At 56.4% G+C, this 23,946-nt stretch overlaps 1 protein-coding gene across 1 annotated transcript; it reads left to right on the plus strand.

Annotated features, from left to right (window-relative positions):
* The first annotated feature begins 282 nt into the window (after positions 1 to 282).
* TFAP2E (transcription factor AP-2 epsilon) lies at positions 283 to 23,824 on the plus strand. Its single transcript, XM_050910065.1, has 7 exons — positions 283 to 309; positions 417 to 863; positions 1,216 to 1,267; positions 19,380 to 19,608; positions 19,904 to 20,022; positions 22,977 to 23,118; positions 23,536 to 23,824. Exons 1-7 carry the CDS (start codon positions 283 to 285, stop codon positions 23,822 to 23,824), a joined length of 1,305 nt encoding a protein of 434 aa, XP_050766022.1.
* Positions 23,825 to 23,946: the final 122 nt, after the last annotated feature.

Here is a 23,946-nt window from a genome sequence, read left to right on the forward strand (position 1 = left end):
CCCCGGCCGCGTCTCGCCGCCGTCCCCGCTGCGCCCGCCGGCCGCCGTCGGAAGCCGTCGGGGCCCCGCGGGAGCGGGCGGCGCGTCCCCGGCCCGGCGCTCTGACGCGCGCTCCCGGCGCGGCGGGCGCGCCCCCGCCGCTATAACTGGCGTGCATGGAGTCGGGGCCGGCGCAGAGGAGCGGGCGGGCGATGGGAGACGCCGCTCCGGCGGGATAGAGGGGCGGAGACGGGGGCACCCCCGGGGCCCGGCCCGCCCGGGGCTCGCCGCGGGCCCGCACAGATGCTAGTGCACAGCTACCCGGGCATGGTGAGTGCGGGCCGGGGCGCGGGCGGGCCGGGGCCGGGGGGCCGGGGCCGGGGGGTCGGGGCCGGGGGTCGGCGCCCACCTCACCGCCGCTGTCTCCGCCGCCGCAGGACCGCGCCGAGGGGCTGCCCGGGGCGCCGGCCGGGGCCCGCCTGCCGCAGCTGCCCGCGCTCAACCAGGCTCCCTACGGCTCGGCGCCGCCGCTCTGCCACACGCCCGCCGCCGACTTCCAGCCGCCCTACTTCCCCCCGCCGTACCCGCAGCCGCCGCTGCCCTACCCGCAGGGCCAGGAGCCCGGTTACCCGCACCTGGGGGACCCCTACGCGGCGCTCAGCCCGCTGCACCAGCACCAGCAGCCCGCCTGGCCCCCGCAGCGCGGCCGGCAGGACGACGCGGGGCTGCTCTCGCAGACCCACCGCGCCCTGGGGCTCGACCCCCGCCGCGAGTACCCCGCCGTGCCCCGCCTGCTCCACGGGCTGCCCGACGGCGGACACGGCCTCGCCGACGGCCCGCTGGGCCTCCACGGCCTCGGCCACCACGGCATCGAGGACATCCAGGTACCGGGGGACGGAGGGAGGCCGGGGAGGGTGCCCGGGGGGGGCGGCGGGCGCGGCACGGCGGGGACCGATCCCGCCGCCGCCCGTGCGCCTGGTGGGAGGGGGGGTGGTGGTGGTGGGGTGTCCCGTCCGGGACGGGTCGGGTCCCGCGGCGTCCGTACCCCCGGGCAAGGAGGGCCGCTGGACCGGGAGCCCCGTTACCGGGGCTCGTCCCTGCCCGAACGATCCCTCCTGGCCGGGAGCAGCGGATGGACCGGGCCCCGGTCGCGCCGTCCCCACGCCCCGAGCGGCGGGTGCCGGTCCGCACCGGGAGCCGCCGGCTGACGGACGGCTCTTGCTTCGGTGCTTTCAGGCCGTGGACGACGGCGGGATGAACCTGCTCGATCAGTCCGTGATCAAGAAAGGTAAGAGCGCGGCGGCACCGCGGGACGCGGCACCGGGCCGGGCTCCGCGCCCCGCTCCTGCCCTCGGGGTCCCCCCGCGTCGGGTTTCCCCCCGCGACAGCCGTCCCGCGGGGCCGCTCCCCTCCCGTCGGGAAGGGCTCGCTGCTGTCCCCGGCGAGGCTGAAACGAAAGCGGCGGGTCCCGGCCGGCCAGCGCGTCCGTCCGCCCCCGGCCCGCTGGGCTCCCTCCAGCGGTACCGAGGCCGCCGCTCCTTCCCGGTACCGGGGACCGAGGGGCCCGGACGGGCGGACCCGGCTATCGGGAAGCCCCGGGGGCCTCGGCGGGGCTCGGTTTGCGTGGGAAGCCCCGGGGATACCCCGGCGGGGCTCGGCGGCAGCTCCCGGCGCTCCCGGTCCCGTCGCCCCGGGCCGGAGCTCTGGGCCCGGCGGCGGGGGAGGCAGCCCGGGCCGCGCACCGCTCCGCACCGCCTCGGGCGGGGAAAGCACTGGGCCACGGCGGAGCAGGCCCGTTCGGCGGGGCTCGTACCGGGGAGGAAGGACGCGTTTAACGGGGGCGAGGAGGTGGCGCGGCCGTAGGAACCGGTACTGCCCGTCCCTGCGGCCGGGGAGCATCCCGCAGACCCCCGGGCGGCCGCCCCCGTCCCGCCGCTGCGGCTCGCCCTCCGCCTCGGCAGCAACCCGGGCCTGCGGGGATTCCCCGTCTGCGGCTCCAGAAACGGAGCTTTTGGCCCCGGGGACCGGCGGGGAGGCCAGCCGCTCCCTCCCGGGGCCGGAGCGGGGAAGCGGGGCTGCGGGCAGAGGCCCCGCACGGCCCCCGGTGTCTCCCGCCGCCTCTCCTAATTTACTGCCGGTTCTCCCCCACCTGCTGAACAGCCCCTCTGCTTCCAAACAAAGCCCCGCGGTTAAAACAGCTCAACTCCGTAAAATATTTTTCCAATAAAAACTTCACCGGGGCATTGGTGGGAGCAGGGGGGACGCGAGCGATTTATGCGGCCGCTCGGGGCGATAACTCCTGTGCGATATTCAAGCGCTGCTCTTGGCTTCTCCCCGCGATTTTTTTACAAAAATACGTGGAGGGAAAGGACATGTGTAACCGCTGCTCCGTGCTACGGTCTCCGACACAGGCGGGCAAATGACACCGCAGCCGCCCGTGCGGGCTCGGCGGGGGGGGGCTGGCTCCGGCCGGGCCGGGCCCGGGCAAAACGCCGCTGAAACCGGGAGGTTTTAGGTCGTCGGCTGCGTCCGGGGCTGCAGCGAGCTCCGGTCCCGGCCCCGGTCCCGGCCCGCCGCGGCTCGGGGGACGTTTCCCATGGCCCGGCCGCAGCCAAACCCCCGGTAACCGCCCAGCCCCGGCAACCCGGGAAAAATATCCCGATCGTGAGGCTTTTCCCCCGCCGACATCGGCGGTGGCGGTCGTTACACGGGGGGGGGGAGCGGCGTTCACGGTGCGTTACAGCCCCCTTTCCATGAAAATTGTTATTCTAAGATCACAGCTTCATTACACGCGGCATTTCAGCGGAGCATTAATGACCGTAATTATTTTAGCTTTAATTAGAACACATGAGAGGCGTTTCATTAAATATCCTTGCATGAGAAATGGTTGCAACAAGCTGCGGGCTGCGTGTGCGCTCGCGTTGGGCAGGAGCGGCGGCCGCGCGTTCGGTGCCCGGTGTGTGCCGGCGGCACTGGAGGCACCTTCATAAAACACTCTGCAGTGAGAGCATTTGTCTGGGAGTTCGGTTGAAGTTACAGTGGTTTTGGGGGGGGGTTTTGTGTTGTGTTTTTTTCCCCCCCTTCCTTTTTTCAAAACGCGCCATTACTTAGAAATTTTCGTCTCCCGTCGGGAAGATTTGTTGTTGTTCAGTGCCAGATTTGTGGCTGGAGATCCTCTAGTGTCTCTTTCGGGAGAGAGGGGAAAGAAAAAAAAAAAAGAAAAAGAAAAAAAAAAGAAAATAACCCTGGCTGAAAAGCGGGGCCTGTGGGGGCAGGTCGCCTGCAGCCCCTGTGCCTGCGGACACTTGCTCTTCCCACTCCGGTTCCCTTGTTTTTTTCCCTGCTGTGTTTGGAATAAAGATGCAAAGTACGTTTTGGAGAACAACCAGGTTTCGGCCGCAGCCGTGAGGGCGATGCGCTGCCAGGCTGTCCCCGTCCCTGCTCGCCAGCTCGAAGCCCCGACTTGGCTGGAGCAGCTGAGAAATCGATGAACCCAAAGCAAAGCCTGTGTTTGTGGGGGGGACGCGGGCGGCAGCGACCCCGGGAGCCACGGCGCGGCCGGGACGGAGGCGGGGGGGGATGTTTCTTGTAGCGGCGGCAGCACCGGGGGCCGCGGCTCCGTCCCGGGGCAGACGCGGCGGCCGCGCCGCGGGGCCGTATCCTGCACCGCTGCCCGGGGCTCGGGCCGGGCTCCAGCGTCCTCCCGGTCCCCGTTCACCCGTATTTCGATGGCCGCGTTCCCCCTTCTCTGCGGGGCGGCCCTGGAAGCGATGCCCTAAAACGGGCGAGTTCAGCTCGAAAGAAACCTGAGAAATTATGGAAGCTGTAGCCCCGGGGGGGTCCCGGATCCCGCCGCAGCCCGGGCGGCCGGTCACCCCGGGGACCGGGACAGGCCCCGGGCGGCAGCCGGGAGCGGGGGTTGGTGGCCTGCGGGTCCCCGAACAACCGGGCGGTTTGCTCTGCGTCGGGGGAAGCGCTGCGCGCAGGAGTTGCCGAGCCGTAGCGGCAAACGCCGCTGCTCTCCGCTCGAACCGGGCCAATTAATTACTTCGCAGCCCGCTCTATTTAATTTTTAAAAAATATACAATACGGGATCGTTCTTACTTCGCTGGGTCTGGCTGCTTTGAGCTGACTCCCGGAGCCACAACGGGGGCGAGAGGCGAGCCCAAGGCGAAGCCCCGGACCCCGCGGCCGGAATGAATTACACCCTAGGGAAAAAAAAAAAAAAAAAAAAAATTAAAAATATCAGAATCATATCCCGAGCGGCTTCCAGGCAGGCAGTGAAGGCGAGGAGGTGTGCAGACGGACTGCAGCGGTTTCTCGGTGCGGCTCTCTCCGTGGGGAGTGAGGGTAAACGTTAAAAAGCGCAGTTTTGTCATAAATCGCGCCGAGATCTCAAATACTGCACCGGGGCTGATTAATCCTTGAATTCCTGGCGGTGTGGGCCTCGGACAGAAACCCGATATAAATCTGTGCATGTGAAAACAGATAAATCTCTCCTTAATTAGTTGCCGAGATACTGTTGTCCTGGTTCAACAAAATATTAATCACCTGCCCCAAATCCCTAAAGCCGCCTTTTAACTCCTGTACTTGGAGGCGCTTTTAATTCCAGCCAAGCGCAAGGGACCCCCCCAGTCAAAACCAGCACGAAACGGGAGGGAAGCGCCTGCAGCCCGCGGCGGTGCCCCCCGCAGCCTGTCACCTCCCGCGCCCCCGGGGGGCTCCGGGGCCCGTCCCCATCGCAGGGGGGGCTGGAACTGCACATGTTCCCCGCCCCGCACGAACGGGCCCCAGCAGCGGGCGCGGGGGTTGCGGAGCCGCGGAGCCCGACGCCAGAGTATCCCTGGCTGCGCGTTTGCTTTTTTCCCCCTTTCCTTCCTAAATAAACTTCAACGATTTTAGCAGTTAGTATCATTACAGGGTTTTTTTGCGGAGATCTGAGGGATGTAGCGCCCTGAGACACCCCGGCTGCGTCCTCCCGAGCCCGCAGCGCTCCGGCCCCTTTTGCTGCAGGTGGCCTCGAATTTAGCAAGCGGCGGAGGGAGAGGAGAAGGGGGGGGTATCGCCCCAGCGAGGGCTCGGGGGGGGGGTGGTGGTGTGTGGCCCCGGGGTCCCCGTCCCGCAGCCCCAGCGGTGGCTGCACGGCTCCCGCATCGTGGACGGGGAGGGGGGGGGGACCGGGTGCCGCCGGCGGGGACAGCTCCGGGAGGCAGATCCGGGCTGAAAACAGGCGTTCAAAACTCAGTTTCCACCGTTGCTCTCGGGACTGGCTCCGGTTCGTTATTCCCGTGGGCAGCCCTCCGGCTGGAGGCGTTGGGCGCAGCCGCCGGGTGATGCGTGGGTCCCGGTGCGGGGTGGTGGGGAGTGGGGGGGTCGGGTTCGGCTGCGGGGGTGCTGTGTGTGACGGAGGTAGAGCTGGGATTTCACTTCGAGCACGGAGAGCTGTGAGTAGCACTGAAAAACGGAGGATGAGCTTCCCCCCGTATTGGCGTGACAAACAGGGGATATATTTAGTTTGGGAATTAAATGGATGAAATCTTGGATAGGGCAGCAGAGCTTTTATGAATAACTTTTGTGTACACATCTGTTCGTTCTCTGTCTTTTTCAAAAGTATTTCAGAAATGGTTTTCTCTGTCTCTTTTTTGTTGTTGTTTTATTTGTTCGGGTTTTTTTTTTCTTTTTCCTCCCAAGCATTTATATAAGACCAGGAAGGTACTTGACTTGAAAACAGTAAAACTAACTCTGAAACAGTTTAGTCCGGGGCCCTGGCTGCTCTAGGCTACAGCAGCTACGGGCATTTTCTGCTCTGTTCACCTGCTGCCCTGGTGTTGAGATGCCCAGGACAGCTACTCACGTCCAGACATGAAACCCCCCAGACGAACGGCTGGAGAGCCAGCGAGCCCCGAGCAGCCCTCGCTCCTGGTGCGGGTGCTTCCCTCGGCTGGGCAAGGAGAGGGTGATTTTCTGTTTATGAAATCAAGCATTATGCCATTGCACTCGGTAGCAAAAAATCCTGCAGCTTGGTCATAAAATAAGGAGGGGTTTTATTGCTTTGACATCCTTTCAGAATCAGCGGAAAGCTTCTGATAGAGCCTTTTTATTGCAAAGAAAAAGGCAAATCTCTTTCCCTGGCACCATGAGCCTGGGGGCAGGCTGGGGTGCAGGAGCAGCCCGGGGTCCTGCCGGCGGTGGGCCGGGGCGAGACGGGGCCCTGCGAGCAGCGGGAGCAGGGAGAGCCGCAGGGGCCTGTGCACCCCGCTTGCGGGCAAGCGTTTTGGCTGCGGCGTTTCACAACCCGGAGTACAAACGGAGCAGGGTGTAGCCAGCGTGGGCTCACGCTGGCACCCAGGCGTGCACAGCACACGGGCGCTGCGGGGCTGGCGGGGAACGAACTCCCCTGGCTTCGCGTTGAGGCAGCAGGATTCGGCCGCTGCGCTCTCCCTCGTGTTTGTGACTTGTTTAAATTTCCATCCGAGGCTTTTCATCTGCTCCAGAGTGGCAGCGCTAGCGTTTCTGCTCAGGAATGCGGACCTGTTTGGCTGGGTGCTGGACAGACGGATGGAAAGCTGTGCCTCAGAGTGCTCCGAGCCCACATTTAGAAATATTGCAAGAAGTAGCTGTCACTACTAAAGAATGCAGCAGAGGAGGGAGATTAAGACCGAGATCCTTAGATCCACTCGCCACCGCACGCGAGCTCCAGGTTTTGAAGCAAAACCTCCCCATGGGCTTTGCATGCGGGGCTGCAGTGGGACGGGGGTGCTGGCATGGCGGCAGCGGTGCCATTTCTCCTTTGTTTCAGCGCAGAGAGGAACTGAGCTGTAAGAAATGCCGCATGAAGCCAGATGTGGCAGAAAAAAAATCCTGAAAGAATGGTAGATTAGATAAACATCATTTCCTGTGACGAGCAAGGTAATAAATGAGGTCATCCTGTAAAACACCCGGGGCTGCGAAGACACGTCTTTTATAAGACTGTCCACGGACGTGGGCGGAGGTGCTTGGACTCCAGTCAGATGCAGGGTGCTGAGCTCGGCTGGCAGAGCCCTCCCGGCTTTCTGCAGCTTTATCTGCTGCGGTAGTTTGCCTGAGTCGGAAAAGGGGCTCACCTGGGACAAGCCAGGTCTTGACTGGAGGCTTTGCTGCCTTAACGCTGCTCACAAAGGCTTTAAAGTTTAGACAAGCCCTCGCACACACCACGAGATACAGCGTTCATCAAAACACAGTCACACCTCCCGATCCGGGCGCTTCTCCCTCACGCACACATGCGTGCGTGGCAGGAACACCTACTAATCAAACAGTGAAACTTAAAAGAAAGTTTTTACTCTGAACTGCATCCAGATCACCATTCCTCCATTAAAATTATATTTTTAATGTCCTATAATTGCACCAGGATAAAACCAGGTGTGTGTTCATGTGAGATAACACGCGCGGGTACCGGTGAAGGCGCTGGGCTTTGTCTCAACCTCCCTGGTGCCTCCCAGGCATGTGTTATCTCCAAGTTTCATGTACCTTGTCATGACTTACTGTTTAATTAGATGTTTTTAAATGAATTTTTTTCTTTGTTAGAAGTAAAGAGCAGTTCTTAAAGGGTAGGTTCAGAAAAGCCAGCTCGGGTTGCTTTTTTGGCATGTGGCTTGTGAGTCAAACCAACAGTGCTTCTCCTCCCAGAGGTGGACCCCAAGGGAGGCTTCTCCACGGGACAGCACGGAGCAAGGCACCGCGGACACGCTGGGCTGGCTCTGGAGCACCTCTTCCTCCATTTCTGGGGCTGCGAGGTATTTTTGCAGCTCGGCGGCTTGGCCGGTGCTCAGCTGCCGCAGACCCTGCTTTTGTTGGGCCAGGCAGGGTTGCAGCCGTCCCTGCTCGTGGGCGAAGGGGTCACCAGGGGCCGGCTGTCCCCGGCCAGCCTGCGTGCTCCCTCCATACTTTGAAGAACTGTGTAAAGGCATGAAAGCTTTTGGGGAAGAGCGTAGCATACGCTCCCACCCTCCTGGGCAGCAGGTCGCTGCCACGCCACAGCCCCAGCTCCCATGGGGGCTGCTTTGTCCACCGGTGGGTTGGCAGGGGGGGCAGCAGGAGCCGCCTCGGCCGGGTGACACAGACCCCGTGGTGTTTGTCCCCACGAAGGAGGTGGCACCGAGATCTTAATTTTGTAGACAGTGCCACGCAGCAGGCACGTGCCTCACCGGGGTCCCACGGGGCATCCACCCACAGCAGCACAGACACAGGCACGACCCACGGGGACCCGTTTGTGTGCCTCCAGGCCAGGGACGTGCCCAGGGTCACACCAAATCTGCAGTACAGCAGAGGCAAACGTAGACCATTCCTCCCCGTTTAGTAATATTCCAAGATACCTGATCTCAGAAAAAAAAATGTTTGCAATCTGTCCTAATTATTTGAAGAGCCTAAACGAGGTTCTCTGAAGTCCTAGACTAGCACCCTAACCACTAAACCATCCCACCCTTTCCTGTGTGATCCTAGGGAATTACTCACTCTTGCTGTCCTTCCATTTGTTTGTTTATTTTAATTCTTAATGGAGGAACTAATTAGCAAATGTGGATATAATGCTTGGAGCTGCTGCATGCTCAGCTCTCGTCTCCATGCCCTGTCCCATACCCAGCTCTGCCGTGTCTGGGTGTCGCCTTTGGTTTGGAGAGAGGTTAAGTGTTGTGGCTTGGTGGAAAAAGAGCAGAGAAGCACAAGGGAGCGAGAAGGAATTACTAGAAATGAGCCCAAGCTACCCATTGCCATTAAATGTCCCAGAATACAGCGTACAGTGTGCTCGCAGCTCAGGAGCGAGGGGCTCAGGAGCAGGACAAGGGGAGCACCGAGCAGGTTCACCTTTGCAGCCTAAAAAGCCATCGCAGCTTCTGCAGCGTCTGTGGTGCGTGCTTGGGATTCCAGCCGGGCCGAGTCTCCCCACCCTCTATCTCAGGCATTTATCTGGCATCAGTCACCCAAGAGCCGAGGCGCCAGGGAGCGAGGGATCGGGTCAGGCCCTATTCCCTCTGGACTGGTCGGACAGGTCCCAGGGAGCAAGCAGTGTCCCCAGCGAGGTGGCTGTGTGGGGATGGCACGTCCCCAGGGCTCCCTGGGAGCCCCGAGATGGCCCCATGTGCCGGGGAAAGCGGGGCCGCAGTCCTGGGGCCGCTGAGGTGCGAGCAGAGGATCTGACCAAGGGTATTCAGGGTGGCTTCAAGCACAAGATCCAAGTTAGCAAGGGACGGGGGCAGTCATTGAAGAAACGTCATCAGAGGGTTTGTAGACGCTGCAAGAGCTGCGCCCCAGTCACCTGTGTGCAGATGTGCCCCGTCCCGCACAGCCGGCTGGTTTCTCCTGGCACTGTTTCTGTGGCTGGTCGGAGTTGTTTGCCCCATAGGAAGATGTGGACATTGCTCCTTCCCTGCAGCTCCTCCCTGGCACCATAGCAGGTCCTGTGCCGCTGCAGAGGCGTTTGCTGGTGCGTGCCCTGGCAGCGCGGTCCGGGCCGCGCGTCCTGGCCAGGGCATGGTGTTGACCGGGCTGCAACACGTCTGCTTTGCTGGACATCCCACCAACACGCAGGTGTTAGAAACCCAGGGCATCTTCCGAGCAAGGAAAAGTAAAAGCATTTTTGCTGTGATAGTGGGCGAGCGGTGCCTCTCCCCGGAGCGATCCCCGGGCGAGCCGGCGGCTCCAGAACAGCAGGTGAACCGACAGATTTACATGGCTGCGGTCTGAGGCTCGGATTGAAACCCTCCCGCGTGCTCTGCGGATTGGCAGCAAGTGCTATATGAAGAGAAGTATTTTTCTATTATTATTCATGTCTAATTTTTGCTGAATAGTCTTTTGCCCTTCAATAATCTAAATACATTTTAACAAATTGATAGCAACATTACCGTGGCTTACATAGGATCCGCTGCAGTTCGCAAGACACTGTATCTTTGTTCTCCCTTTTTAGATTATGTAGATCCAAGCCACACAAATTCAGGCGCTTCTATAGGGAATACAGGGAAAAACCTCTCAAGCATGTTACTGTAAAATGGATTATACTGTTTAAACACATAAAGATCCCGTAGACTGGTTGCCAAAATGTAATGGGAGTTTGTGCTGCTAAATGAATAAACCTGTGATGGTTAATGCTACGGGGCAGAGCCGCAGAGTGTGTGCGAGTCCGGGAGCACTCGCTGCCGCGCTGCACAGCCGAACCGGGCTGGGGGTGACGTTGGATGAGAAACTTTCCTTGGCACCAGCATGGAGCAGCGCAGATTTCCAGTTCCTCTGGCTTAAATCCTTGGGCTCTCCAGCCTCCCGTTTCAGTTTCTTGCCTTCCCGACACCTGCGTGTTTTGTGCTGTGAAACACAGGAATTCCGTGCAAGCAGAGGCAGAGCTACATGTGCCCATCCAGCACAGTTAGTAATTGAAACAGATTTTAAATAGTTGTTATTTTTCTAATGTAGATATGAAAGGGCTTAGCTGCAGATTCAGAAGAAAATAATTTTGAATCGGGGGAAGTGAAATAATCTGAATTACCACACTAAACTGACTTTTCAAACGAAGTCGCGGAGGTACGAGGGAGAAGTGCAGCGTTAGGGGAGGGGACGGGGCTCTGCTGGACCAGAGCAGCCCTTTCGACGAATAGCAAAAACCACGTGCAGTAAATATCTGCAAATACACTTTGATATTCAAAAGCCGAATCCAAATCCTTTTTCATTCATTTCCTGCGAAGGTTCGAGCACTTGGGTGTCACTGGTTAGGAGGACATTTTAATCATTAGTATTTGCTGCTTTCCGGTGGGGTATTCCTGAGGTTACTGTTCAGGCTGCTACATTAGAATCTCCCCAGACAGCAGGGCCCAATCCATAAAATGAAGTACGGGAGGGAAATGTGTGGGAGCTCACAACAAATTGTTTGTGAGCAGTTTCCAAAAAATTCACAAACTATTCTGAACAAGCAGCACATTTGAGGCCGAGTCATTCCTAAATGGTAAAGCAGGGAAATGCATTAGCTGAAATTATTAATTGCAAACCGCTTACTAATCCCCTTCCCAGTCCTGAAGGAGCACAGGGTGCTTTTGCAGAGGTCTGAGTAAATTTTATTATTATATTGATTGGCCATTCCTATCAAGATGCAAGGTACTAAGCAGGTACCGTCCTTAACCGAGACATCATATCCACTGGTCTCGGGGAGGCTGAACCTTCCTGCCCCATCGATCCATCCCAAAGCTGCGCAGGAGACGCCCGCAGTGGCACACGGCGGGTACTTCGCTGGGTAAAGCAGAGGCACAGAAAGAAAAACTCAATTCATATCACATGGCACCTTCACATTTAGTTCGTAACCTAATGTACTGATTTACATGGGAAACAAAATGTTAAGTACGGGAGCTTTGCATAGGCATGGGACCTCTCCTGATTAGCTTTCTCATGGGAATAGTTTGAGGCTGCCGAGTTGTATCCCCGCTCCCTCTCTTCTTTCAAGGGTCCGAGATCCATTTCCCTATCAAGACTCAGAAATCTGGAAAGCCCAGAGATAAAAACAAGATTCTTTCCATCCTTCCATTTGAAAAGGCCTTCGAGCCGATTACGGCGTTTCCTAGAGAGGCTCTTTGACATGGGGACTTGGTTCAGGTTGTGCATTCAAGATAAAGAAAATACCTGTATAATCCCCTCTGGGAAGAAAGGATAATTACAGACTGCGGGTTTGAAATATAGCTGATGGCACTGACCTCCTTCCCTGGACCATCAATAAATACCTCTCTGCTGAAACACCAGGAAATTGAAGCAGCTGAACTCTGCAGCACCTCCACAGCAAAAAAGGGCTTTTAGAGGGATGGCAGGAGCAGTTGCCTCTGGCTCACGCCCACATGCAGATACTTCTTTATATATGTATCTCTGTCTTATAATTTACATCAGAGACATTCAAACGAAGGTTAGATTAGTTCACTGAAAGCTCTTCCTCAAAGACAGCAGTAATCCCTCGCCTTTCTGGAGCACCTTTCATCAGGGGCTACGCACAAACATCCGTCAGGCAGAGCTTCCCACCGCTGCCTGCCCAGAGCGGGGCAGAGCTGCAGGAGCACCCCAGCCACCGCAGGGAACAAAACCCGGGAGGGGGCTCGGGGCTGTCGTCACCGGACCTGCAATATTGTGGAAGCAAAACCTCAGCGGCTGCGGCGAGGGGCGGCCGAAATAGGTTTGCACAGCGCAGGTGTCCCCTTGCAGGGCAGCACCCCTCGGGCCTCCCGCAGCCTTTTTTTGGGGTGCCCTGAACCTGCAGCTATGCCCAACCCAGACGAGCTGACCGGTCCACGGCCCCGGAGAGGGACCGGGGGGCTGAGATGCTTTTGGGGTGGCTGGAGACAGTGCTGTGCCTGAAGATGAGAGATTGCTTTGTCCTAAAAGGATTAACTGATACCCCTTTAAAATGCAATCTAAGCTGTAGCACACTCCCACTTTTGAAAGAGATGTTGCAACAAAAGCTCCAATATCCAGGGATTCGGTGCTGCTGAGGAGGAGGATTTACCTGTAATGTATCTAAGGAGAGAAGAAAACAGACCTGTAAGACGGGCAGCGATTTGCACGTTCCCTCTGGACTTGTTTTTCCCCTCGCAGCACCCCGAGCTCCAGCTGGAAATGGAACTGAACAAATAACACCACGATAAGCAATTCAATTTCCAAGTACCACAAATTTTCCTGCTTACAAATCATTTTGCAAGCAGGTAGCACATTTCTCATATGGAAATGAGCCGGTACTTCGTCTTTTTCTTTTTGTAGGTAAAGCCTCTTTTCCCTTCAAACCAAAAGTTGATGCTGCGCACTCAGCCCCCGAGCATGGGCACCGGGATCCCGCAGCTCCCGGCAGCACCCGGCAGCACCCACAGGCAGAGCCTGAGCCCGGGCTGCAGACCCCTCTTTTGCACTGAGTATTTACATGTCAAAGCGGCCGTTTCCAGGAATCGTAGTGGTGATTTCAGACACAAATGTTTGTGAACGCAGACAAGGAAGGAGAGGGAGCGCAAGAGCTCGGGGACAGAGCATCGTCACCCTGGACCACATTGGAGAGGGACGATGAGGCAGCGGAGGCACAGGGCTGTGCATCGGTCTGTGCTGAAACTCGTCGGGGAAAAGCAGGAAATTCTCTGAGGCTTTCTAGCTCCCTGGGTAAAAGCCTTTGAAGAATGGGTTTCTTTTGCTCCTTCTTCTTTGTACATGGAACTTGAAAGCTGAGGGACCCACCTCTGCAAACCAGAACAAAAGTGTCAGAAACTTTATGCTTTATCTTGGGACACCCTGAAGGCACAAGGCTCCTTACTCCATCTACTAGATTCACAACCGAGCGCTCATCAGTTCAGTGGTGTTTCTTCTCTTTCACCCTGCTGCCCGGTATCTCCTGAAAAGCCCTCACAGGGACAAGGCTGTGGCATCCCATCGCACCCGCAGCCTCGCTGGAGGTATCAGGCCCACGCGTTCATGCGGATCGCCTTTCCACGCCTGTCTGCCTCTCCAAGGAGCATCACCACATCCCGTGCTTAGGTGCTGGACCAACTCCTTCTGGCTACATTTACCACCCAGGGACTTCTCACCTGGAGAAATCTTTCATCCAGGGATCACTTGGCAAGTTTTAATTGGGTATCACAGCATCCCTCCCAGGTAGATGATATTATCTCCATTTTATTGATGGAGGCAGTCAAGCCCAAAGTGGGGAGGTGACCTGACCAGTGTCATAAAACTATTCCCTGGCAGAGCAGGGAGCCGGCTGCAGCCGTCCCAGCCTGCGGGCTCCCTGCCACCCCCAGGCTGCTGGCTGCACAGGACACGGGGAGACAACCGCACGCAGGCGGGGTGCTCTCCGGCTCAGGAAACTCAAGGGACGAAGCCTTTGGTGTTCTTGGAAACCAGGACCTGTTTTGAAATCGCTCTCTCTCTCTGAATCAGGAGTTTTCATGCCACAGCAAATGGAGTTGCGTGAGTTTCATCATCTGACAGTGACACACAAGGTATGTTTAAAAGACAAGCTAGATCCGACTCAGCACAAAAAAGGCACCTCTGACAGGAGATCACAAGCCTCGTGGGTTCAAAGGGAAGACGAAGCTGTGTGTACCTGCTGCGTAGCACCAGGACAGGCGACTCGCATGGGAGTTTGTGTCGCTCTGCATTGCTGCTCAATGCACTCGTGAAATGTATAATGTATCGCAAGTGGTACCTGCCTTGCAACATTAAAGGAGGCAGTGAGGTGCTGAGCCTCATGGAAACGCTTCCTGTGACATTATACAGATGAAATGAGGATAGTTTCCCTTCCCACATTCAGCAAGACGTTTTATGCCTATTATTGACACGCCGCCATTCTCAGCAGCTAACTTCAAAATACAAGAGCATCATGAGACAAGATGATGCAGTGACAAATATTTCACAGCATTAACAAGAAAGTCTGGAGTTATAAAAACAGAGGCCATACTTAATCAGTTTTCTATAGCTATTGCCCAAGCGTTAGGAAGTGCTGCAAAGCCCGCATTGCGTATAAAAGCATTCCTACAGACCAGAGGTGCATGCATTCAGATCATGCCCATATGCCTGATCTTTGGTAAATCATTTAACTTGTTCTGTGCCTCAATTTTGCCCAGTTGCAATAACGAGCCAGCTCACACAGGCACTGGGAGTGAGTTAATGACTTAAGTGGCTGGTCCTGTACCCGCGCTGGGCTGGGGATTAGCAATGTGTGAAGCTCTTTGGGGTCTGTCAACATAACCTTATTTCAAAATCAGTTTTCCCTTTCAAATCAGATCCCTCTGACCCGTGTGCTGTGCAGCCCCGCAGTGCTTACCTGCATCCAGCCCCGCCGCAGCATCCCCAGGACCCGGGGCTCACCAGGGCAAAATGCTTCACTGGGGCTTTTGTTTGTGAAATCCGCAGCCGAACTCACCTCTAAGGGAGGAGCTGAGTATCAGCAACACCAGTCAAGGCCTTTTGGATCTGCCGAATTAGAAGTAGCAGGATTAATCTGAACTAAGCCACCCTCCCATGGGGAAAAAAACCTCTCAGGAGCACCTGGCAGCTAAAGGAAAGAGCAAAAAAACTTTAGGGGGACAAAGCGAAGCAACCAAGCCTCAATGACCAAGGGGTTTCAGGGAGCAGACTAAGATTTTTTTTTTTTTTTTTTAACTTTCCCCCGTGTAGACATATCTACATTCTCTCCAGTAACTCACCCTGCCAGGACCGTGCCCAGGGCTTCTGTCTCTCTCCCGCCATCCCAGGCAACACTAACCCGCTTGGCAGCTCATTTTCTCAAAAGCCCCCCGCACTCACAGCATTTCTTGCTTGAGGACAAGTCTGCCAGTGGCACAGCACGGATGTTCACCCTCTCGCTCCCCCAGATTCAGCTGCGCCTTTGCCATGAGGCTCCCAATCAGAGGCCGCCAGCACCGGTGGGTCTGGCTGCAGCTCCCGGCTTTTGGGAACAGCCTTTCCCCAGCGCTGCCGCAGGCTCCCCAGCTCACCCTCCATTCACCCATCTAGCACACAGCTTGCAGAGCTCACATGGGGCCAATTAGGAAATAATAATAATAAGAGCAGATAGCAAAGATGGACATAAGAGAAAAAGACCTCGCGCTCCCCAGGAGTTTTCTGAGCAGTTGCTAAAAGCCTAACATCCCCTTCTTCCCCTTTCTTTGGCTGAATCAACCCAAACACAGCCTTGCAGAGAGAAATGCAGCTTGCGTCCTGCCCTTTATACCTTCCTGGGGTGGGGTGGGGTGGGGTGACCCAGCTGAGCCCTGTCCCACTCATCAGGCAGGGTCCGGAGGGAGGGGGCCAAGCACCCGGCATTTTGGGCACCAGCATCTAACCCTTTCCTCGTCAGCCTGCATAGTGCGTCGGTCCATCACTGTATGAATGAGCATCTCTGGCGTGTGTTTCTGCTGAAAAACCCCGTCCTCTGCGGTCGCGCGTGGGAGCTGAGCCTGCCCAAGCCCCTGCCATGGGGATGAGGAGGGCGAGAGCCGGCTCGCTGAGGGAAAGGCGATATCCTGCCCCCGTGCCAGGGACAGGTATCTCCTATGGCCGAACCCAGGAAACCTCAGAAGGGGCGACCAGTGCGGTGACACCGACGTGACGTTTCTATTCCCAGCTGCAAAGCGCCGCGTGGGGCTCAGGTCTGTGCCTTGCCCGCTCCTCCGCTCGGGCACGGCGGCACCGAGCACCTCCCGCTCGCCTTGTGGCTGTTCAGCGCCCGGAAACCTCGTCGTGAAAACCCCGTCTCTGCTCCAGCGGTTTGCTTCTCTGCCCCGTAGCTCGGATGAACCCTCGACACGAGGCTGTGCGAAGCAGCGCGTAGCGCTTCCCAGCGGGGCCAGGCGCCTGCATGCACCCGTCTTGGTTTGGCAGGGTCCCGCGGCTCCTGCCCGCGGCGGCAGCGGAGGCAGGGGGTCGGCGTGCTCGCGCGCCGGGGCGTTGGGCTGTCGGCTGCGCGCCGTGCCGGCCTGCCAACGGTCTCATGCTTCCTTCTTGTCTGCAGGCTGGCTCAGGTGCTCCGATCACCTGCTGCTTGCGGGAACAGGAAAGCAGCAACTGAAGATCGAGGGGGACTTTTGGTTTACTCAGATGACAAGAGACAATTTTGGTTCCCCAAAAGCCAAGGAAACAAAGCTGTCAGGCTTTAATGGTAGCTTGTCTCCCTCCTGCAGCATGTTTATGGGCAAACAAGCTGCAGATCAGACCAGGCAAACAGCAGCAGGTGAGGCCAAATAACAATAATTGATAATGAATGGCGAACGTGGCTATGTTTATTCTTGTTGTATTGAGGCAACGTTGTCTAATGGATGAAGCACTGTTACAGGACTCAAGAGACCGGCTCAGTTTCCAGCGCTGCCGCTAACCTCTGCGTGATGCTGGGCCAGCCACCCGTTCTGTTGCTCCCTTCGCACTCCGTGTGCCCCGCTGCCGAGGGTGCAAGCTCTCCGCGACACGGGCGGCCCTGTCCCACGCCTGCACATGCCGAATGTGACGGGGCTCTGGCCTCGGCTGAGGCCTCGAGGCAGAAGAGCAATGCCAATATTCATGTTCTGTGACGGGTGCCCCGTGCCGGTGCCTGCATGGTTTGCTTGTGGCACGGAGCAGGGCTGACCTGACTGCTCTGGGCATTAACCTTCGCAGCGGTAGGCTCTGGGTTACAGCTTTCAAGGGGATTTGTTTCTGACAGTAGCATCATTCCTAAAAATGCCAGCACGTGTTTCAAAAGTGTTGTGGTGTCTCCGCGCTGTGCATCGGCATCCATCCGTGCCTTCCCGCCGCTCTGCCCTGCCCTGTCCCTCCCCGCATGCTGCCGGTGCGTGTGGGGCGACTCGCAGACACGCCGCAGCTCTGTCGGACCGATCTCCAGCCCAGTTTTCCATAGGCTCCGGTGTTAACTCACACTGGTGCCGGCTGGGTTTGCCTCCTCCCCAGATGCCATGTTTCATGGACGTGTGTGGTGAGGCACGATTCCCCTCTCTCCTGCATGGCTGTTCAGTCCCTTGTGTGTATGCAGCTCCCCAGCCACGCATGCGGCTTGAATGCATGCCACCGCATGATTTCAGGCATGCAGAAATATGCGAGTATATAAATTATGCAGAGCTCTTCGTGGACAGACGAAGTATATGATACTACAAGCAACACCTTCTCTCCGGGGGTGTCTGGTTTGGGGGTGGCCCTTGCTGCAGCAGAACCCACATCTGCTGGGTACCTGGACCTGAAGTGACACGCACCTTGGCAGCAATGCATGGATATTTGTAAAACGTGCTCTGACTTTTTATTTTAAGGGTGTCCCCTAGAGACAAATATAACCTGTTCTGGGACTGGAAGAAAGCTTTGAAGTTGCTGCTTCCTGGAAATAGCGCTGGTTTCCTACGTCTCATGGTGATATTCCCGTATTTGTTCGTCCCTGAACATCCCTCAACCAGCTACAGTCGTGGCGAACGCCAACACCGCAGCTGCTGACTCCGGCAGGGCACCGGTGCATCTTGCCCTTCAGTCCCCTGACTTTGTACAAGTTTCATGCTGAGAGGAAACTTAACGTACCTTAGCTCCTTTCCATTCATCTTTCAGTCTTAAAACATTAGCCATTTTTATGTAACATGTGCTACTTTTTTATTGCCACACTAACAAGTTGTTGAGCTGTATTTACAATATGCTGATTGTAAGTGCCCCCTAATAGGTCCAGTCTATGTGCCCTCCCCAATTAATTTTCGGGTTTTCTGTTTCATTTTGGGCATGTGTATTTCCTCTTATAAAACCTGCATCTCGCCCTGGTATTCGTTGCTGCGTTACTTGCAGGAACCACCTGAATGTGCATTGTGGAACAGTCATTACCGAGGAACCACAAGGAATGCCAGGGCTGAAATGATCTGGAGCGATGGCATTTGCAGTCCTCTTTGGATTCTTTCAAAACGTGCTTTTTTCCAGAGTTAAATTGGTTATTAATTTCAGAACTTAAAAGCCAAAGAGATTTGGCACAAGTTTCAGCCACAGTTTTAACCTATAAACCTTTATTGCGTCTAAGAACGTTTCTTACTGGAATGACGTATGGGAAAACGGTGCCCATTTCACCCCGGGTGTGATGCCACGGGCCCGATGCGATGCTGCAGTCACCATTGCCTGTCCAACCTCTTGTGTTAACTGACTTTTGCTTATTAAGTGAAAGAAAGTCTGAGCTGGACTAATTGGGTTTGGTCTTCTCAAGCTTCCTTTAAGCCAGGGATGATGAAAGTTCAGGGCTGCGGCTTGTTGTGGGGCTAATCCCAAAGCTGAAGTCAAAGAAACTCTTTCCACTGGTTCCTGTGGGCGCATACTGGCAAGCACGGCTCTCGGCCACCCCAGCATCTCCCGGGTTTTATGCAGGGCACGGCGGTCGGCGCTCAGCCCTGTTGATCCCGTCCGGTGGGATGCAGCCGTGTGCCCACGCAGAGCTGGGCTGCAGCTGCGATCCCGTCCCAAAGCCGGGAGAGGAACGGCACCCATGCCAGCGCGACGAGCCAGCGCTTCGCCCTGCCACCCCGCCTCCACGGGGTGCCCAGAGGAGACAGGGAGGGGAAGCTGGTCACAGGTCCAGACAGCGATGCTGCGGACAGTCCTTAGCCTTCCAGGAGACCAGCCCAAAACCTTGGGTTTAATTACAGTAGAGCTGGGAGGCGTGGGAAAGCAGGCGAGAGCAGAGTCCAGGCTTCTTCCTTTTTTTTTTTCTTTGTTTAGTTTCATCACCCCACCTCTCTTCTTTTATTGAGGAAAATAAGGAACTAACTGAGATATCCCAGCCAGCCATGCTGACGTCTGCGGATGACCGGGCATGGGTGCTGGGGGCTAGAAAGCTGCTGGGAGAGTCACCGAGCAGCTTCCCTGGCTCTGGAGCCTCTCAGCCACGGTCTCCTCTTCTCTCTCCCTTCCTTGTCTCCCAGTGCCCATCCCCTCGAAGGCCAACGGCACCACCATTTCCACCCTGTCAATGAACAAAGATGGCCTGGTCGGAGGGGTGACGAATCCCAACGAGGTCTTCTGCTCCGTGCCTGGCCGCCTCTCTCTTCTCAGCTCCACCTCCAAGTACAAGGTGACGGTTGGGGAGGTGCAGAGAAGGCTCTCGCCCCCCGAGTGTCTCAACGCCTCTCTCCTCGGCGGAGTCCTCCGCAGGTAAGCTGCTCCTGAGAGCAAGCTGCTCCTGAGAGCCCGGGGACAGCCCAAGGATGCGGGGCTGCGCCGCGCGCTGAAATGCAGGGGGTAACGCCGAAGCCAGCTTTGTGTTCAGCGCCAGCTCTTACCTCTCAGATTAACGGAGAGGAGAAATTCTGGTGTGTGGTATATTGGGGAATAGCACCTTTGTTGCTTTTTCTTCTTTCCCTTCAAACTTAAAAGCTTGAACTGGAGTTATAGTTATTTTAACGTTAATTATTATAGTTTTCTTCCCCTCCTTGTTTTCTCTTTGCAGAGCAAAATCAAAAAATGGGGGTCGGTGTTTAAGGGAAAGGTTAGAGAAAATCGGACTAAATCTACCTGCAGGAAGGCGCAAAGCTGCCAACGTCACCCTGCTGACATCCCTCGTGGAAGGTAAGAGTCGCTCTCCGCTCCCGTGGAGGATGGGAGTGCCGAAACTTCAATACCCTTCATTTGCAGCTTTCCACAAACGAGAACACTTAAAACAAAGTATGCAGCGGTCACCACCGACTGAGACTGGAAATATCCCTGTGTAAGTCTCCATGCTGATTCAAGCACGTCTGTCTTCCGAAACTCAGACATTTCTGTCGGACCAGTCAGAGCCCATGGGGAAAAGGCATCCGCAGCCTGAACGGGGCTGCGAGCTTCCTTTCGGCCGTATCTAAGCGTACCGTTCATTTCTGTGAACTAGTTCTGATAACGCTTAGTCAGGCTCACAGAAACCAAATACAAACAAAGCTTGAACAAAGCTGCCAAGAATTTCGCGGCTGTTCTGTAGCACCGTGCGCCCACTTAGGACACGACGCAGGTGCTGCCGACCGGGCCGCCCTCGGGCAGCGTCGCCCTGCTCTGCCGAGGCTCCATCACCTCACTCAGGTCCGTGTCTTGTCTCCCGTAAGAAGGAGATGCCCCGTGTCTGAGTCCTGCCCTCCTCCCCTGGGACAGCAGGGGAGAAGTGAGACGTCGAGGAGATGCCGCGCAGCTCTGAGGTCTTGCAAGTGGAGGCAAAGTTTGCAGTAGCAGTCCTCGGAGCGCGGCATTAAGGGCTAAGCTATGGAAACCGTGCTGCGGGCAGCACAGCCTTGGCAGGCGGCGTGCGACCTGCCCTGACGTGTGAGGTGTCCCTGCTTAAAGCCGCTTGTTTATTTGCTCCCCTCCTACTTTTTGCACTATGGAAATGATGATGTCGCCACTGCACCTCGGGAGAAAAGGACACGGGACGCAAACAAATGCAATGACAGCTCCGACTCCCTTCGAGCTTTGGAATCCATTGTGTTTGCGCCCAGCGTGTTGGAGGCAGCTGCCTGCAGTTTCTGAATAGAAAATCATCTCCATTGTTGCCAGCAAATTAAATGACCCGCTTCATTAGGCGGAGGTTGTTACTGAGGGCAGTTGGTTCGTGCTGAATGAAAGGCTGATTTCCATTAAAAGAAAAGAAAGAAAAGAATGAAAGAAAGAAAGGAAGGAAGAAATGTACAGTTTGATTTCAGGTGGCTGCTGATGTTTTGGTTACCGCTTACCAGCTCATAGTAAATAAAAGAGTGGTGCCATGTGTGCTCGATGGATATAATTTCCTCCTGCACCTAAGTGTTATGGTACTGGGAGATGTTTCACCCAGAGGAAGGTGCTCTTGCTTTGTCATTACTCAGCACGCAGAAACTGGCTTGTGCCCCTGTGCCCCAGGCACCCTCTTTCTTGGACGTTTGCTGTCTTGGTTTAATTTGTTTTCTCCTCTCTGCCTTCCCAACGTCTGTTCATTTAAAAAAAAAACCACTGGGTGTTTTTTTGAGTGCTAATGATATACTTTTTCTTACACTGACCCACAGCCATTCATATAGATGGGGGAGAATGGGCACTGGGAAACCCAGGGAGCACTACGAGCGCTGCAGGTAGAAACACAGCTTCCTTCGGGAGCCCTTGCCACGCACGCCGAGCGCTTGCCCTCTCTTGGGCACCTGCTCCGTGAGAGCAGCTCCAGCATGGGCCCAGGGGAGCAGCAGGGCTGTACTTCCACTTCAGAAACATCCTTAAGCTCTCAGGAAGAGGTGTGCGTTCAGGCAGGCTCCCGTGGCCCCTCTGCCTGCCGTGGCCTGCTGCCCCACGAGCGCTCTCCTCCAGCCTCTCCTCCCCCCAGGCTCTGACTTGGTGTGCCTTTAACACCACTTTCAAAAGCTGGAATGCCTCGTCCCCTCCGCCGAAACCTCTCTAAGCCAGCGTCCAAATTGCCTTTAAAACATTCAGCTATGTAGCCACTCACACACACTGACGGAGGAAATAAATCCTGGCTCCAGCCTTGGCTCTCACCGCGAGGTCGCACAGCCCTTTTTTATTGTGACAATAACTGTTTTTCAGCAGCTATTACTTTCTGATTGTTTTTCAACACACAAACAACTGCAGTTCCAATTCTCTAGGTTTACCTTATTTGCTCCTTCTTCGGAGGAGGAGAAGTGGAAAGCATTATTGTTATACGGGAAGCACAGACACTTTCCCCATACCATGGCTTCACAGACTGAGCTCCGGGAGTTGGGGGGACTGTGATGGGATCTAGGTTAATGCTATTAGGATGGATGGCCTAATACGTATGAGCAGCAGGAGGGCAAGTCAAATTAGCTCTGCCTGCCCGACCAGGATTTCGGGTGTTGGGCATGATCAATTGCCATCAGCTCTGATTATTTCCACGGGGACGCCTGGAGATGGATCAATTCCATCAATGGGTGGGCACTTCCACGGGGTGATGGATACGCTGCCTGCGCGTCCAGCCCGAGGGCCCCCGCTCGCTGCGGGAGGAGGTAAACCCCTTCCTTCTGCCCGTTTCTCACATCCCTGTTTTGTCTGGCGGTCACAGGGCTAAGGTCGCTTTTTCACCCTCCAGCCCCTGTTTAAATCTCTGCTCGATTTGGAGAGGCCAAGCAGGAAATTTTGGAAGAAGCGGGCAGAGAAAGACGCAGCAAGGGAAGCGCCCAAGGGAGAAACACCTCTGCCGTTCTGCCTTTTGGAGCAGTAGCCCAGGGAGTCACACCTCATCCTGCTCTAACTCCAGCACCATCTTGATGCTTTTTTAAAAGCCAGCAAAGGAGGGAACCAGCTTCTGTTTAGAGTTGGCAATGGTTCAGTTGGACCCATGTAGACTGGCTGTCTTACAGACGGGCATAAGAAACTCATAGTGGTGTCTCTGCACCAACCCAAGAGCCAAAGGTGGAGAGAACTCTTGGGTGGCAATTGAGAAAGGAAAGCGCTCCAGTCCCGGCAGAAATAAGCCACATCAGTGAGATGGCTGAAGTTGCTACAGCAAGCGCTCCCCTTTCACGCAGGTATTGACACAGCTTGTTAATCTGTCCTGCTCGTAGGTGAAGCCGTTCACCTGGCTCGGGATTTTGGGTACGTGTGCGAAACGGAGTTCCCAGCCAAGGCGGCGGCAGAGTACCTGTGCCGACAGCACTCCGACCCCACGGAGCTCCACACCAGGAAAAACATGCTGCTCGCTACCAAGTGAGTACGGACGGCAACGAGCCACCGCTGCGTCGGGTACCCGCAGCCTGGAAGGGCAGCGATAGCCCCAAAAGCTTACCCTTCTGCGGGGAAGAGATGGCCTCGTACACTGCACACAGATCTGAAAGATGTGCAGCAAGGTGAATAGTTAGCACGGATTGAAGGGTTTGCTCCTACACGGAAGAGCTTAAGCTAACCCCAGGGAGCATTTTAGCACTGCCACACGTGCCCCCTCGAAGCAGCAGCAGCTGCACCAGCTCCGACTCCGCACCCAGGGGCTTTCCCCAGGCTGGAGCCAAAAACTCCCGGAGGGGACAGAGCTGCTCGGGCAGGGAGCGGGAAAAGAAACCCCAAACACACCTATATCCCTGCAGCTTTCCAACGGCATTTATAGTAACACAAACCTCTCTCTTTCAGGCAAATTTGTAAAGAGTTTGCAGACTTGATAGCCCAGGATCGCTCGCCGCTGGGGAACAGCCGCCCCTCACTCATCTTAGAGCCCGGTGTCCAGAGCTGTTTGACTCATTTCAGCTTGATAACCCACGGCTTTGGGGGCCCAGCCATCTGCGCAGCGCTCACAGCCTTCCAGAACTACCTGGTAGAGTCCCTGAAGGGGCTGGATAAAATGTTCATGAACAGCACAGGGAACGGGCACACGGCCGGAGACTCCAAAGCGTCAGAAAAAGACGGGAAGCATCGGAAATAACGTGCTGCCTCCCTCCCTCTCCCCGGTGGGAGCTTTCCCCGGTCGCGATAGATAGCAGTGGGGGGAAAAGAGGATCCAGTGCACTGCTTTCTGAACTGCTACATTTGAACTTGGGATGAAAC

Source organism: Gymnogyps californianus, chromosome 22 (genome assembly GCF_018139145.2).
Source record: "Gymnogyps californianus isolate 813 chromosome 22, ASM1813914v2, whole genome shotgun sequence".
Lineage (NCBI taxonomy): Eukaryota > Metazoa > Chordata > Aves > Accipitriformes > Cathartidae > Gymnogyps > Gymnogyps californianus.

Excerpts from the sequence above, each read along its gene's own strand:
- TFAP2E (XM_050910065.1), top strand. The coding sequence starts at position 283 with ATGCTAGTGCACAGCTACCCGGGCATG. Across the intron at positions 310-416 it reads TGCACAGCTACCCGGGCATG|GACCGCGCCGAGGGGCTGCC; the intron begins GTGAGTGCGGGC and ends CCGCCGCCGCAG. Across the intron at positions 19,609-19,903 it reads CTCGGCGGAGTCCTCCGCAG|AGCAAAATCAAAAAATGGGG; the intron begins GTAAGCTGCTCC and ends TTCTCTTTGCAG.